Below are 16131 nucleotides of genomic sequence, written 5' to 3' on the forward strand. Positions count from 1 at the left end.
TTCCCTTGTTTGTTGAATACAGCAAGAAAAAGAAGAATAAATATCTTCCTCCTCTTCCTTTGCTCGCTCCTCGAATGCCAAGCTTGCTCCCTTCTCGAAGCTCTCGTCAAGCTCGCTCTCAAGAGCCTCCAGAAGCAAAGAAGATGATAAAGAAAACAACGATGAAGAAGATCCCTCTTCGTCCTCTTGCTTGGCTCTTCACCTCTTCCCCAAACCTGCTCCAAAAATTGCCCCAAAAACAACACCAAACTCAGTCCTCTCCTGTTTCTTTTCTTTCCTCAATAAATTATAGTCCCCAAAAAAATGTTCTCCTCCACTTCTTTTGGCAAATTTTCCCTCCCAACCAACCGTTTGCATGCAAAGTCTCACACATCACACACATGTCCCCCCCCCCCCCCCCCCCGCACAGTGATTATCCCCTTAGGGAGGAGAACAGTGCCTTCAATAAAAATATTGACCCATTGGGATTCACAAGGTGGGAGCGCCCCCCTTGCATATAACAGTCATAGCGCCAGTAGGGCCATCCATCGATGGCCAGAAACGCCCACATAGCGCCACCTCACGCAACGCCCACAAGCGGACCTCCATAGCCTCACTCATGAGGGCTCTCTTCCTCCCCTCTTGGTTGATAATGCAAAACTATATATACCTTGACCCCCCAGGGCCTTGTTTTGTATGTGAGTTCTTTCCTCCCCACCACGTGGCAGCATGGGAGTGAAGCCCCCTTTTTGTGATCTACCAAGGCCCCTAAACTTGCAAAAGTGACTCTAAGAATCGAATGTTTGACCTCATCTAGTGCTCAATTAGAGCTCTAAAACTTCTCACGAGTCCCCGAAATTTTCATCAACATTCCAAACTCCAGCTTTGGCCCGCAAATGGGTGCATCCATCCCTCCTCGCTTTCCAGTTACCTCATTCACTGAAGCTCGAAAACCGCAAATCCCATGCATGTAATAATTAAACTGGGTAAAACTTGGCCGATTTGAGCCCGATTCAAGCACTGTAAAGCCCGATCAGATTCTTGACTCACCAAGCATTCCGGAAACACAAAATTGGCTCGGTATTCGGTAAAATTTCCGCACTATGAATTCAATCTGCAGTCAATCAGAACATTCGCAAAGCCATAACTTGGACAAATGAAATCCGATTTGAGCATTGTAAAGCACATCACATAGCTCGTAACAGAGACTATCAATCAAAACCCTGGTGAGTGAAACCAACCAACCACCCAGCACGCATCCTGAGGCTGGTCCATAAACTGTACACTCCACCCCCAGAAAATTTTTAAGTGCTCATAACTTCCCCATCCGGACGCCGATCAACGAGGCATAAATCAGGCTTGGAGAGCACTTCAAGCACTACAAATTCAGCTCATAAATCTGCACTTTGCCAACTCTCAAGAATCCCGGCCACAAATACCAAAAACACATTTAATGGCCCCAAAATCCACATTTAGCATACATTCCAACAATTTGATGTCATAACAAATTCCCAGCATAAATCATAAGGTTCTCAAAACCCCAAAATACATTCAGATCTAGTCTTTCACACCATGCCAACAAAGCGCCACGACACTATCTATGAGGCCATTATCTTATAAGTGTATAACATCCTCTTTCAAAAAGTGGTAGCCTGTCGGAAGCTTAATGCCTTAATTGTATAGTCACAGGTAGACATATAACCCTATATAGGATCATGATCCGCATGCACCCAGCATAACTATCCTTTGAACAGACAAATTGGAACTCTGTAGCTCCTCATGGTGCAGCTTGAGAAAGAGATAGGCGTGACCTAAAGCATTTTAACTAGTTTGAGGGAATCAATCACAGATTTTACCTTCTCAATAAGATCAAGTACATCTTGGTTATCTATGTAATCAATGTAGCTCCAGTCAATAGCTTCATTGGTGTATTCTTCTTGTTCCATCTTCAAAACATGCTGCAAAAATAAATTCCAAAAATGTATCAATTATAGAATTCTCTTTACTAAATATGTTTCTTTTACAAACTGATCTTGTTTAACATTACCTCATTAAAATGTTGTTGAAGCTTCTCGTTTGCAAAATTTATGCAGAATTGCTCAAAGCTAGACGATATTCATGTGAAAAATATACTAAAATTCTGGTCAGTTTGTTTATGAAATTTACATGGCGTAGAGTAAATCCTCAAGCAGTATTTCGGTGAATAACACAAAAAATATCTCACCTATTAGTCTGAAAACTTTCAAAACCATAAATATCCAGCACTCCAATTTGACCCCTTGATGTTTTATCCTGGCCAATAGAAATATTGATTTTTTCAACCAACCTAAAAGACAAATGGAGAAGAACAAGGTGTCAATCATAGGAATGCCATAGTGGACACATGGATACCAAAGCTTTTCCTTGAATGCAAAAAAATGCCTTCTAATTTTCCAATGTTATCATGAAAGACCTTTACATTTTACCGTCTTTTGTATTCTCTGTATAGGACATTTGAATCTTATGCAATGATGTAACTCTTAATCCTTTTGCAGGCGTAAATTAGCATTTCGTTTCGTTTCATTCCATCTCTCTCTTTGAGAGCAAAGGAGAGTGTAATGGAATCTGTGGTGCAAAAGATATTGAATGAAAAACTTGCTATGTTTGAATCGTCAAAATCAAAAATGGAAAAGTGCGTAAGGAATGAGATGCTTTGATTGAAAATTTCAAAGGCAAACTTGCCGTATGTAAGAGTAAGCTTGATGCAAGTGAGACAACTCAAAGCATGAGTACGATGGAACATGTAAGCATTACGTTGACGCCACAGGGTCCAATAGGCCCAGTATCTGACCCACATAAAGAAAACCGCAAAACGTTGTAGTGTCGGTGAGAAAATGCCAAAATGCCCAGAACCTTTTATGGAAGACAATCCCGCATACAGGCTGATACACGGCGGAGGAGATCTCTAGTAATGCAGCAATCCCACAACAAGTGGCAGACATTCTCTTCAGAAGTTGAGCAACGGACACAAGAAGAAGGGAGAATATGACATCCCTAAGAAAAGTGCCGATTGGGAGCACTCCAAGCAAACAGCACCAAAGAAACAGTCGCTCCTTCAAAGGCAAATGGCTTTAGCATTCATGATAGATGAATCGTAACCTCTTTCCAGGCAGATACTAAAGTGAAAGCAAGAGGACATCCAGGAATATGTTCCCTGTTTTCATTGGCGCCCGTATTGGGCTGTGGTTCAATACCTCTACGTGAACACAGAAAGGGGGCAGCAGATCAGATATTCGCAGGGAGCTCCAAGGAGCTCGGACAGACTGTATACTGCTCGTCGCAGGCTGACCCAGCAAGGGGCCACGTGCTGTCATTGTAGCACAGGCAGCGAGACTTTCCATCTGCGGAGGCAGCTTGCCATTTGGTATTATTGACAGGTGCAGGCTACGTGAGCATAACAGCAAGGGGCTGAGCCTCTAGATCTTTGGCTGGTCTGGTAGAGCGCCCGCAGTGGGGGTGGTTGTGTATTTAACCGCATCGGGTGTAGGTGTTCCATTGCCGCCTGGTCTCTCAGCTGTGTTTAGTGTGGCCGTCTTATGATGGAGGTCATGAGCGCAAACCGAGCACTTCCGGAGAGCTCTAGCCCCGCCCACTTGAGTGGTTTGCATGCAATGGCATCACCAACAATGAAGAAATCAACTTTTATGACTACCAACAAGAGGTTAGCAAGCATGGAAACGGAGATGAAGGCTTACAAGAGAGAGATGAAAGAGTGGAAGATGGAGAAGGCAGTCTTTCTTCAGTGGAAAATCAGCGAGCCCGAGCTTCGAACTGTGGAGAAAATGGAGCATCGGGCCGAAATTGAAGACCTCAAGAATCAGATTTCAGCCCTCAAGAGAGACCTAGCTAAGGCAAAGGCCAATGGTGGACTAGAAGAGGGAGAAATCCAACCCTCAATGATAGAAGAACTTAAGGTAATCAAAGAGCAAATGCAAGCCATTAAGGAAGAGGAGAAACAACAGGAAGCAAAAACGTCTTCATGGACAGATATGATTAACAAAACCCATAAGAAGGTGGAGGAAGCAAAGAAGTGGATTTTGGTCTCAAAGAACGGCAAAGGCAAGGAGGTATCAATCCCCACTCCCACCATCATCAACATGACACTTGAGGAGGAATAACGAAGACGTATGAGGGCCTTGCATGTGAGGGTTATTGGCCTCAACGATAGGGACAAAATTGATGAGGAAGTACAGGAGCTCATGGTACTAATGGGGATGCAAAAAGCAACACACACAAGAGCATGGAGAGTTGGTAAGAAAAGTGGAGGCACGGGGGAAACATCGAGAGGAAGAGCTCTCATACTGCGCTTCCTCTCTATTGAGGAGAAGAAAGAATTTTTGAGGAGGCCCACTCTCAAAAAGACTGGTATCTTCCTTGGTGACGATCTCACCCTTTCACAACTTGCCCACATGAAGGAAGTCATGCCAGAGATTAGGGCCGCAAGAGAAAAGGGAAGACGGCTTGGGGCAGCGACAGAGGCATACCCACACACTCAGCCTGGTCAAAGACGTCATTCTGGGCACATGCCTCAGAACAGCTGGTATGATGAGGAGTGTCGACAAAGGAGAGCTGAGATCCAACGGGAGCTTGCATTGGGAGTGGTCACCTATAGACAGTCTCGTATTGCTACATGACGACTAGTACGACAAAAGAAGTGAGCTTTCTTGGTCCAGATGAAGCAGGATTTATATCAGCTCTTCCTTAGTAGAGATTCAGGAGAGGCTTGGCGTCTATTCCATTAGCAATCTCCCCCACCAATGATTTCTTCTACGGAGACATGGGGGCAGTATGCAACATCATTATACACTGTACCTGGACAGCCACCACTACCAGATCCACCACAGCCATGTCTAGCTACGAGCACCTTCTTTACCACTGAGATGGTAAAGGAGGCCATTCATGAGGGTTTGGTAGCAGAGCACATTATACATGCTGGGGACTTGTTGGCAGAGATGCTTGCACGGTTGTTCAACCGTGTCATGTGCGAGGGCTTTCCTGAGTCTTGGAGATTGTCTACTATTGTACCTATCTTAAAGACAGGAGACCCCGCAGTGCCGGGGAATTACCTTACTATCATGGTAGGACACACATTGGCACGGTTGTATGCATCCATCCTTGAGCATAGGCTGAGCAATTGGGCAGAGATTATGGGCATACGAGCACCTGGACGGGCTGGTTTCAGGAGGGGTTTCTCAACACTAGATCATGTCTTCACACTCAGAGCTATCATTGAGGAGGGTTGAGCACATGGTAAATAGAGAGCATCTTCTCCAACTCACGACAGACGGATTTGTCACACGGCCCAACTACATGGACACACATCTATCTCATGGGTTACGATGTGCCATAGGCCAGATACGCACGTCTTCACACCAGCTTGGGATTGAAACAGGTAGATACAAAGGCATACCAGCAGACAAGAGGATATGTCAGTTATGCCATGCAAAGCCAGAGACAGAGTTTCACTTCATATGTCATTGCACAGTCTACTATGAGATTCAGGGACGCTTTCACTGTTTATTCAGAGATGGTTTTGACTCGTTAGATAGAGTCATGAAATATCAGGATGAAAGATGTCTCGGATTATTTCTACTTGAGATACAGAGACATAGAGACTCACTATTGAGAGTGCATAGACAGAGACAGTCACAGAGACGCATCTCAAATTTCTTCAGTCCGAGTACCACAGAGGCAGAGGGGCCACCACCACCACAGAGCTCGGTTCCCACCCATACACACACCAGCGGTACTCTCATTGACCGAGCTATAGAGTTGGGGAGATCGAGACGACGGAGATTGTGGCAGAGGATCCACAAGATTCTAGCACGACACCCAGAGTGTCGATGAGAATAGGCTTCATGCTACTGCTATATTGTATCCTGGTTACACTTATAACCACTTTGTACCTTTGTGGCATTAAACCATTGCTCAGCTTACCAGCCACCCATAGGAGTCGGTAGCACTCCTATTTCAGTTTCTAGTTTGTAGTTTTCTTTGTTTGTACACAGACTTGGTACTAGAATCACCATTGTAATCAGTTTGGTCTCATAGGTCATTTTGGCCTTTTGTAGACGTTAATATATCATTTCATTTCATCTCTCTCTCCCTCTCTCTCTCTCTCTCTCTCTCTCTCTCTCTCTCTCTCTCTCTCTCTCTCTCTCTCTCTCTCTCTCTCTCTGCTAGAGCTGCGCAGACTTAGGGAGAGCTTGCTGAGGACATCAGAGGAAAGACAGTCTCAGAGACGAATCACAGATTTCTTTACACCAGACAAAGAAGAGCCAACGAGCAGTCATTACAGCAGATCTCAGAGCCTACTCATACTAGAGGTACACTGCTTGATCGAGCCACGAAGCTTGGCAGTTTTAGACGTCCACGACCTCGGGGGGTCTCCCGCTACCGACGAAGGCTGCAACAAAAGATACAGATCACTCTAGCTCGACATGCAAGACGCCCAACCAAAGTACTAACCATGGAAGAGGTCGATGAGATCCGACAGCGACCGATGAGAGATTTCATCTGAACCCACAAACCCCCCCCCCCCCCCCCCCCCCATTTCCTTTCTCCTTAGTGTTTTAGATTTAGTTCTTTGTAACTCTGTAATTTCCGTACTCAGACATGGTATCAAATTCACCAATTGTAACTTTTTGGTCTCATAGGTCATTTTGGCCTTTTGAAGACGTTAATGTAGCATTTCATTTCTCTCTCTCTCTCTCTCTCTCTCTCTCTCTCTCTCTCTCTCTCTCTCTCTGTGTGTGTGTGTGTGTGTGTGTGTGTGTGTGTGTGTGTGTGCGCACATAGTTCGGAGAGATGATCAGGCCAATTACATGTGGGTGAGGCTGAGGGCAGACACTGAACGTTTCTTGTACATCGCCATATGCTATTTTCCTCCAAGCACTTCAGTATACGCTTCACCCAGAGGACAGTCTCCTTACTCTGTACTTGGTGATGATATTAGGGAGTTCTTCAGGGATGGAGACATCATACTATTGGGGGATTTCAATGCCCGTACAGGCAGCTCACAAACGGTTTTCTATGACACCTCAGAGGAGATGCTAAGAGAGCTAGAGCCAGAGGAGATGGGGATTGAGAGATACTCATACGACAGAGAGCATACAGAGTATGGGAGATACCTCAGGGAGATGACGACTACTCACAGTTTAGCCATACTAAATGGCTTACCGATCTTCCCATCATCTACAGGTTTTCCTTGTTTTCCACATAGACATGGGGCCAGTACTGTAGACTATGTTCTGACACATCCGAGCTTTATCTCTCACATTTAGGATTTTACAGTGGGGCCCAGGCTTGTTGGCATAGCAGAAGATCATGCACTTTTGACATTATCGGTTTCCTTTGAGTACAATATATCTCAAGCCTCACGGGGTGGTAGACATCCACGCTATACTTTTACACCAGAGACAAACTCAGTCTATGCAGAGGAGATACGTAGACTTTTATGCACATGAGAGCCACTATACACGGTGGAGGAGATCACATCTATGCTGACAGTGACATTACATGGGGCAGCGACAGAGGCATAGCCACACACTCAGCCTGGTCAAAGACGTCATTCTGGGCACATGCCTCAGAACAGCTGGTATGATGAGGAGTGTCGACAAAGGAGAGCTGAGATCCAACGGGAGCTTGCATTGGGAGTGGTCACCTATAGACAGTCTCGTATTGCTACATGACGACTAGTACGACAAAAGAAGTGAGCTTTCTTGGTCCAAATGAAGCAGGATTTATATCAGCTCTTCCTTAGTAGAGATTCAAGAGAGGCTTGGCATCTATTCCATGAGCAGTCTCCCCCACCAGTGATTACATCTACGGAGATATGGGGGCAGTATGCAGCATCATTATACATTGTACCTGGACAGCCACCACTACCAGATCCACCACAACCATGTCCGACTACGAGCACCTTCTTTACCACTGAGATGGTTAAGGAGGCCATTGACAGGATGAAGACCAGACGGGCACAGGATCATGAGAGTTTGGTAGCAGAGCACATTATACATGTTGGGGACTTGTTGGCAGAGATGCTTGCAAGGTTGTTCAACCGTGTCATGTGTGAGGGCTTTTCTGAGTCTTGGAGATTGTCTACTATTGTACCTATCTTCAAGACAAGAGACCCACAGTGACGAGGAATTGCCGTACTATCACGGTAGGACACACATTGGCACAGTTGTATACATCCATCCTTGAGCATAGGCTGAGCAGTTGGGCAGAGACGATGGGCATACGGGCACCTGGACAGGCTGGTTTCAGGAGGGGTTTCTCCACAATGGATCATGTCTTTACACTCAGAGCTATCATTGAGGAGGGTCGAACACATGGTAGACGGATATATTGCAGCTTTGTGGACTTCCGCAAAGCTTTTGACACAGTACCGAGGGCCAGATTGATGTGCCGACTTATGGAATTGGGGGTACCCACAGAGCTGATTAAGGGGATTATGGCATTGTACAGTTCAGCGATGGGTCATGTACACACCCAGAGGGGATATCTGACATAGTTCACTCCACTATCAGAGTGAAACAAGGATGCCCATTGTCCTTTACTTTATTTGGTATGTATGTTGATGAGGTCTCTGATTATATTGACAGAGGAGGAGATAGAGGTGCTCAGCTTGCAAGGGCATGGATCCCTCTTTTATTGTATGCTAACGATATCGTGTTGATATCAGACTCACCAGAGGGTATGCAGAGACATTTGGACGCATTGCATACTTTTGCAGGGGTTAGTGGATTGTCTGTCAACCTTGGTAACACCAAGGCCATGGTATTTAACACCACACCACAGTGGGTCACGAGATCAGCACCTACATTCACATATGGTCAGGACAATATGGAGTACACTGATGCATACACATATCTTGGGGTGGTCTTTAGTGGACCGAGATTCACACTGAAAGTGGAAGCAGACACTAGATTGACTCGTGCTTATGCAGCCCTAGGCGGTTTAGAGAGGATTTGTTCGCAGGTTCAGTTCCAGGAACCTCGAACAAAGCTCTGGCTCTTCGACACTTTGGTCGCTTCAGTTATGCACTACGGGGTTCAGGTTTGGGGACCATCTGTTGACAGTGTTGGATGGAGTAATATGGAGAGGCCCTTGGTATCTATGATTTCTAGGCTGATTAGAGCCACGGCCTCAGTTCCCCATGACATCATACGAGCAGAGCTTGCTGCCCCACCTATCGAGATTGAGGCACTTACCAGATCAGTATCATTTGTACACAGCTTATGGGACACCAGCAAGGACAGATATGCTAGGCTTGCTCTTGAGTCATCCAGACAGTTGGCATTACAAGGAGATACATCATGTTGGTATGCACAGATGAACCCATGGTTTCAGAGGCATGGTTTCAACATGGACAGGCTGCCCCCTTTCCAGTATTCTCTTGATGCACCATCTTTGGCTCTTACACGGATGAAGATTACTAGACTCATTCGGCAGGATCTTATCCAGCTTGATACCAGGAGGACATGGATAGAGCCATCACGGGAGTTGGGTACAAAGAGGGCTTTCTATAGAGAGCATCTTCTCCTACTCACGACAGACGGATTTGTCACACGGACCAGATACATGGACACACATATATCTCATGGGTTACGATGTGCCATAGGCCAGATACGCACATCTTCACACCAGCTTGGGATTGAGACAGGTAGATTCAGAGGCATACCAACAGACAGTAGGATATGTCAGTTATGCGATGCAGAGCCAGAGACAGAGTTTCACTTCATATGTCACTGCACAGTCTACTATGAGATATGGGGACGCTTTGACTCGTTAGATAGAGTCATGAGATATGAGGATTAGAGGTGTCTCGGATTATTTCTACTTGAGACACAGAGACATAGAGACTCTATTGAGAGGGCATAGACAGAGACAGTCCCAGAGACGCATCTCAGATTTCTTCAGTCCGAGTACCACAGAGGCAAAGGGGCCACCACCACCACAGAGCTCGGCCCACCCATACACACCAGTGGTACTCTCATTGACCGAGCTATAGAGTTGGGGAGATCGAGACGACCGCGACTAAGGAGGGGAGCCACACAACACCGATGGAGATTGCGGCAGAGGATCCACAGGATTCTAGCACGACACCCTTAGTGTCGATCAGGATAGACTTCATGCTACTGCTATATAGTATCATGGTGACACTTATCCCCACTTTGTACCTTTGCGGCATTATAGCATTGCTCAGCTTACCAGCCACCCATAGGAGTCGGTAGCACTCCTATCTCAGTTTCTAGTTTGTAGTTGTAGCGCGGATAGTGTGTCGTAGCGCGGATAGTGTGTCGTGCTCTCTACAGTGGGTGCTCTTGAGTGCAATGTACGTGACGATCTCACTCAAAATAGACTGAAAACAAAGGAACAAATAGACAACAACTGAGCTCACAGAGACACAACAGCAGACCACAACATATGACTCGACTATCTCAAAGAACTGAGACAGAATCTGGCGTGGCAGCACATTCAGCTCCAGCCCAGGACTCGCAGGTACAATGGGGTGTCGAGGCTCAGATGTGCAGGGATGGTGAAGCAGTCTGTGTGTATAGACTCGCTACTCCTAGCGACGACGCTGGACCATAGAGCTAGAAGATGATGATCCTAACGCAATTGCTACTACTCACATGTACCACCATGAAGAGCCACCAACAGCTCATAAATGTCAGCCATCTAAGTCTATCTCCAGACTGAGTGGAGGTGGTGACCTGGCCACGATGTCCACTAGACCATCTCTACCGCCACGTGTCACTGCCCAGCCCAGAGAGTCCGTCCAATGTGAACCAGCCTAGACCAACTATACTAACTGTGTGTCCTATGAAAGTGACACTGTAGCCTGCTACAAGTTGCTCGCCACAAGACCGCTCACTGTCTCGGTGAGAGGAATATTGAAAAAACTATGAAAGAAAACCAGTAGGTACTACATCCGTACATCTTTCCTGAAGCAGGTGCTAGGCCCATGACCTTACATACCTCAAAAGTGGAGTTAAAAACACTGCACTGCTTACAATCGCCTTAAGCCTTTAAATAGGCAGGAACCCAATATGTATGATTGCATAGTCCAAGAATCCCAATTGGCAAAAGAGAATGAGGCTCTACCGCAAAGAGATAAGCTCAGTTTGATTCCAGCACATCTTTATCCTCCATAACCATAGTGAGAGGAAAATGACCTGGTCCATGCTTGCAGTTGCAAATGAACCTTGCCACACTTTTTGCAACAGCACTCTACTCGAAAAGAGGGATGACCATAAGCCCGAGTAACACCGCAAATAGGGTTAAGCTCTATCATGATGGCAAAACAAAAAGCCTTCATAGCAAGAGGATGGCCACCAGGTGAATGCTTGAGAGCCACATGCTAATGGGCTGAAATGTGGGGTGGGGGAAAACTGGCTGAGGCTGAGAGGGGAGGGGAGGGCTAGATAGGGGCGAGAGGGGAAAGGGTAGGGGCGAGGGGGTCTAGATAGGGGCGACTGGTGGAAGGGGGTGGGTAGGGGCGAGGGGGGGCTGGTTAGGGGCGAGGGGTAGGGAGGGGGTGGGTAGGGACGAGGGGGAAGTGGGTAGGGGCGAGGGCAAGGGAGGGGGTGGGTAGGGGGGAGGGGTGAGTAGGGGGTAGGGGCGAGGGGTGGGTAGGGGGTATGAGGGGCGAGGTGGAAGTGATCAAGGGCGAGGGGTGGGTAGGGGGTGTGAAGGGCGAGGGGAAAGTGGGTAGGAGCGAGAGCAAGTGACTAGGGGCGAGGGTAAGTGGGTAGCGGGACGAGGGGGTGTGAGGGGGAGGGTAGGGTGTAGGGGATAGCGGGTCGATGGGGGCAAGAGGATGTGAGGGGGTGGCAGATAGCAGATATCAATCTCCAATGCAAAGTATGGCCGGAAGAGTTCGTATTCCATTGCAGACGAATTCCATAGTCCACGGCTGAAAGTTGAGATGCTACCGAGCACGTCAGTTGATGGAGAGCATGAGGATGTACCATGAGCAAGAAAACTATCATGAGCAGGGAATTCATAAAACTTGAAAGCAACATCCTTTTGGTTGTATCCCGTCTTGAGGAAGCTAGACACAAAGAAGAGCTTTGTTCTGGTCAAAGAAGCTGGCACAGGGGCTGATAGGGCTGATGGTGAAGGGGGGTGAACTCCTGTAGAGGGGTGATGTCGTATGTGGAGGTATGGGTGATAAGGTTGTTGGACTTCTACTAGGTACCAAGGGTCGTCTTCTGTTGTAGTATTTCAGAGGACTCAGTAGTGCGCTTTGACGCTTGACTGACCGCCTTGTATGTGTCGTGCAGCAACCACCAATCCAACCAAGCTTTTGGGCAAGAAAACCTTTAATCGGCTGAAGACAGGTCTAGACTCTACTAGACCAAGTAAGTGCTAGGACCAAGGACGAGGAGGACTAGACCAGGGACGAGGGTTGGTTGGACCAAGGCGAGAGAGGACTAGGGCAAGAGAGGACTACACCAGTTGGACCAGGGCATGAGGAGACCAGACCAGCAGACCACACAGTGCAAGGCAAGGTAGGCGAAGCTAGGTAAAAACCACTAGCTTCACTGTTTGTATTCTCAACAGAGTAAGACTTCAGTTGAGATCCCATCGTGGTCGCCAAAATGAGAGCACTTCTAGCGCGGATAGTGTGTCGTGCTCTCTACAGTGGGTGCTCCTCAGTGCAATGTATGTGACAATCTCACTCAAAACAAACTGAAAACAAAGGAACAAATAGACAACAACTGAGCTCACAGAGACACAACAGCAGACCACAACATATGACTCAACTATCTCAAAGAACTAATACAGAATCTGGCGTGGCAGCACACTCAGCTCCAGCCCAGGACTCACAGGTACAATGGGGTGTCGAGGCTCAGATGTGCAGGGATGGTGAAGCAGTCTATGTGTAAAAACTCGCTACTCCTAACGACGACGCTGGACCATAAAGCTAGAAGATGATGATCCTGACCCAACTGCTACTACTCAGATGTACCACCATAAAGAGCCACCAACGGCTCATAAATGTCAGCCATCTAAGTCTATCTCCAGACTGAGTGGGGGTGGTGACCTGGCCACGATGTCCACTAGACCAGTCTGTATCTGTGCTGCCACATGTCACTGCCCAGCCCAGAGAGTCTGTCCAGCGTGAACCAGCCTAGACCAACTGTACTAACTGTGTGTCCTGTGAAAGTGGCATTGTAGCCTGCTACAATAGTTTTCTTTGTTTGTACTCGGACTTGGTACTAGACTCACCATTGTAATCAGTTTGGTCTCAGAGGTCATTTTGGCCTTTTGTAGACATTAATATATCATTTCATTTCATCTCTCTCTCTCTCTCTCTCTCTCTCTCTCTCTCTCTCTCTCTCTCTCTCTCTCTCTCTCTCTCTCTCTCCTGCCCCTCGCCGCTCGTCCCTAGCCCTCGCCCTGCAGCACCCACCCCTCGCCCCTCGCCCCCCGCTCGCCCCTCGCCCTGCACCTGCCCCTTGCCGCTCGTCCCTAGCCCTCGCCCCTCGCCCCTAGCGCCCCCCCCTAGCACCCGCCCCTCGCCTTGCACCCGCCCCTCCCCGCTCATCCCTAGCCCTTGCCCCTCGCCCTCGCCCCTAGCGCCCGCCCCTCGCCCCTAGCACCCGCCCCTCGCCCCTCCTCCCTAGCCCTCGCCCCTCGCCCATTCCCCTTTCTCCTCGCCCTCGCCCCCGTCATCCCCCTATCTCCTCGCCCTAGCTTTATCTCCTCGCCCTAGCTTTATCTCCTAGCCCCTTGCCCTTGAACCTTGAACCCACCCTCGCCCTCTTCCCATCACCCGTGGCCTCCACCGTGACTAAAACACAAATTAATTAATTAATTAATCAATTTGCTTGCTCTGGTTTAATTTTTGCTTTGCTTCAATTCTCCCTGCGGAAAGCACTGCCCACCGAAAAGCAAAAAGGCAAATTCTCCTACTACAGGTGCTAGAAAAGGAGCAGACCCAGGGCTGTTTTGGTTGTGTGGGACAGCTTGGACAGGTTCGGATTTGTGGTGTATGCAGGACAGCGTTAGACATGACACTGGACGCAAGGCCCCTCCATTATTTTGGCTTTTGGCTTTAAGGTTGACGCCAGCAGTGGGATGTGGTTGTATCTTTACCCGCCGTGGAATGCTTGATGCGGATGTATGCTTGATGCGGGAGACAATGTATGCACAGTGTGGATGCATATGTGCGCTTAGTGGCTCTTTTTCGGACAGTGATTAAGCATGAGGAAGCTGAGCGATAAAGCCGACCCCCTAGGAAAGAGGAAATGACAGAGACTATTACCAAGATGAACCGCAATCTATTGGGCACAATAAATATGCTCGAAGGACGCGTCCTGATCCAAGAAAGCAAGATAAATGCACTAGAAGACCGAGTGACGACTCAGGACGAAGAGATTGCGTCACTCAAAAAAGATCTCGCCGAAGCACGATCAAGCAACACACTAGAAGAGGGCGAATTGCAACCCTCAGTAATCGAAGAAATCAACACTATCAAGGAGCAAGTACGGGCCATCAAAGAGGGAGAAGAGCAACACAAAGAGATGACGACTTCTTGGGTGTATGTTCTTACAAAAACTCAGCAGAGGGCGGATGAAGCCGAGAAATGGATCGAGGTGGCCAAGAAAGGAAAAGGCAAGGAGATAACGTCCACATCCACACCCACTATCATTAATCAGACACTAGAGGAGGAGCAAAGAAGACGTGTGCGCGCTTTACATGTGAGAATTTGCGGTCTTAAAGACAAAGGCAATGTGGACGAAGAGGTAAAAGAACTCATGGCCTTGATGGGGGTTCATGAGCCGACGCACACAAGAGCCTGGAGAGTGGGCAACATAAAGAAAAATGGAAGCAGTGGGGAAACCTCAAAAGAAAGGGCACTCATCCTCCGTTTTCCCTCCATGGAAGCGAAGAAGTCCTTCTTGAAGAAAAGGCCAACTCTTAAAGAGACGGGCATTTTTCTCGGGGATGATCTTACTCTCGCAGATCGCTCATATGCAGGAAGTAATGCCGGAGATTAGAGCGGCAAGGGGGAAAGGCAAGATTGCCTTTTACCGAGATGGAAGAGTAGTAATACTTGAGCGATGCTCCACATGACGGTGCGAGACTTATGCGACCACACTCAAAGTGGCGGCCTGGAATTGTAATGGATCCATGCGTCTTGATGTGGGTGCTTTTGAGGATAGCTTTACTGGAAGAGACATCATCTTTTACTCTGAGACACACCAGGCCCCTGGGCAATCCATGCCTCACATCAATGGATATAGATGGGAGACAGCTTATAGACAGGAGACACGCTCATAGCACAGAGGAAGGGCTCAGGGGGGGGGTGGCAGTGTTATTTAGAGAGGATTTGCAGCCATTGATACATATAGCCCGCAGGGATGAGCAGGCTAGGTACATGTGGGTGAGATTGAAAGCAGAGACAGGCAGATATCTCTACATTGCTATTTGCTACTTTCCCCCGAGTACGTCGGTCTATGCATCACCCAGAGGATAGTCCCCCTTTTCTATTTTGGATGATGACATATGGGAGTTCTTTAGAGATGGTGACATTATCATTCTAGGGGACTTCAATGCTAGGACTGCCCATCACCAGACAGTGTTTTATGATACTTCAGAGGAGATGCTGAGAGAGCTAGATGTTGTAGAGACGGGCCTGTCCAGACTATCACACGATGCGGAATATACTGAATATGGACGACACCTGATAGACATGGGCACCGCACATGGACTTGCCATCTTGAATGGCATACATAGGTTTCCTGCTTCGGGAGGCTTCACATGCTTCCCACACAAACATGGAGCCAGCATAGTGGACTATCTCATGGCACAACCAAGCCTCATCTCTGTATCCAGGACCTCATGGTTGGACCCAGACCTGTTGGTGTGGCAGTGGATCATGCTCTTGTATCGCTGACCATTTCTTTTCAGTTTAGTGTAGCACACAAGCTACGGGCAGCAGCCCCTACTCGCTACACCTTCACGTGGGAGACGGACCCTGTATACATAGATGGGATCTACAAACGCCTGTGCACGGAGGAGCCAGGGCGACCTCTGGAGGAGCTTACTATTATACTGACACAGACACTACATGATGCAGCAGCAGAGGCATAC

The 16131-nt window shown here is 47.8% G+C and overlaps 2 protein-coding genes across 12 annotated transcripts in view; one reads left to right on the forward strand and one right to left on the reverse strand.

Annotated features, from left to right (window-relative positions):
* Positions 1-16131, reverse strand: part of LOC147454777 (myosin-11-like) — a 167389-nt gene that overhangs the window by 143835 nt on the left and 7423 nt on the right. For all 8 annotated transcript variants that reach the window (XM_086516609.1, XM_086516608.1, XM_086516611.1 and 5 more), the window contains 3 exons: positions 2204-2305; positions 2027-2084; positions 1836-1937 (listed from right to left, as the gene is read on the reverse strand). In XM_086516609.1, the coding sequence (XP_086372735.1) occupies positions 1836-1937; positions 2027-2084; positions 2204-2305 (262 nt within the window). The remainder of the gene's footprint in view (positions 1-1835; positions 1938-2026; positions 2085-2203; positions 2306-16131) is intronic.
* LOC147454778 (uncharacterized) overlaps positions 1-16131 on the forward strand; it is a 162973-nt gene that overhangs the window by 143638 nt on the left and 3204 nt on the right. The gene's annotated exons all lie outside the window — the stretch shown is intronic.

The sequence above is a fragment of the Adiantum capillus-veneris genome, chromosome 7 (assembly GCF_014529385.1).
Source record: "Adiantum capillus-veneris isolate H3 chromosome 7, ASM1452938v2, whole genome shotgun sequence".
NCBI classification, from domain to species: Eukaryota; Viridiplantae; Streptophyta; class Polypodiopsida; order Polypodiales; family Pteridaceae; genus Adiantum; species Adiantum capillus-veneris.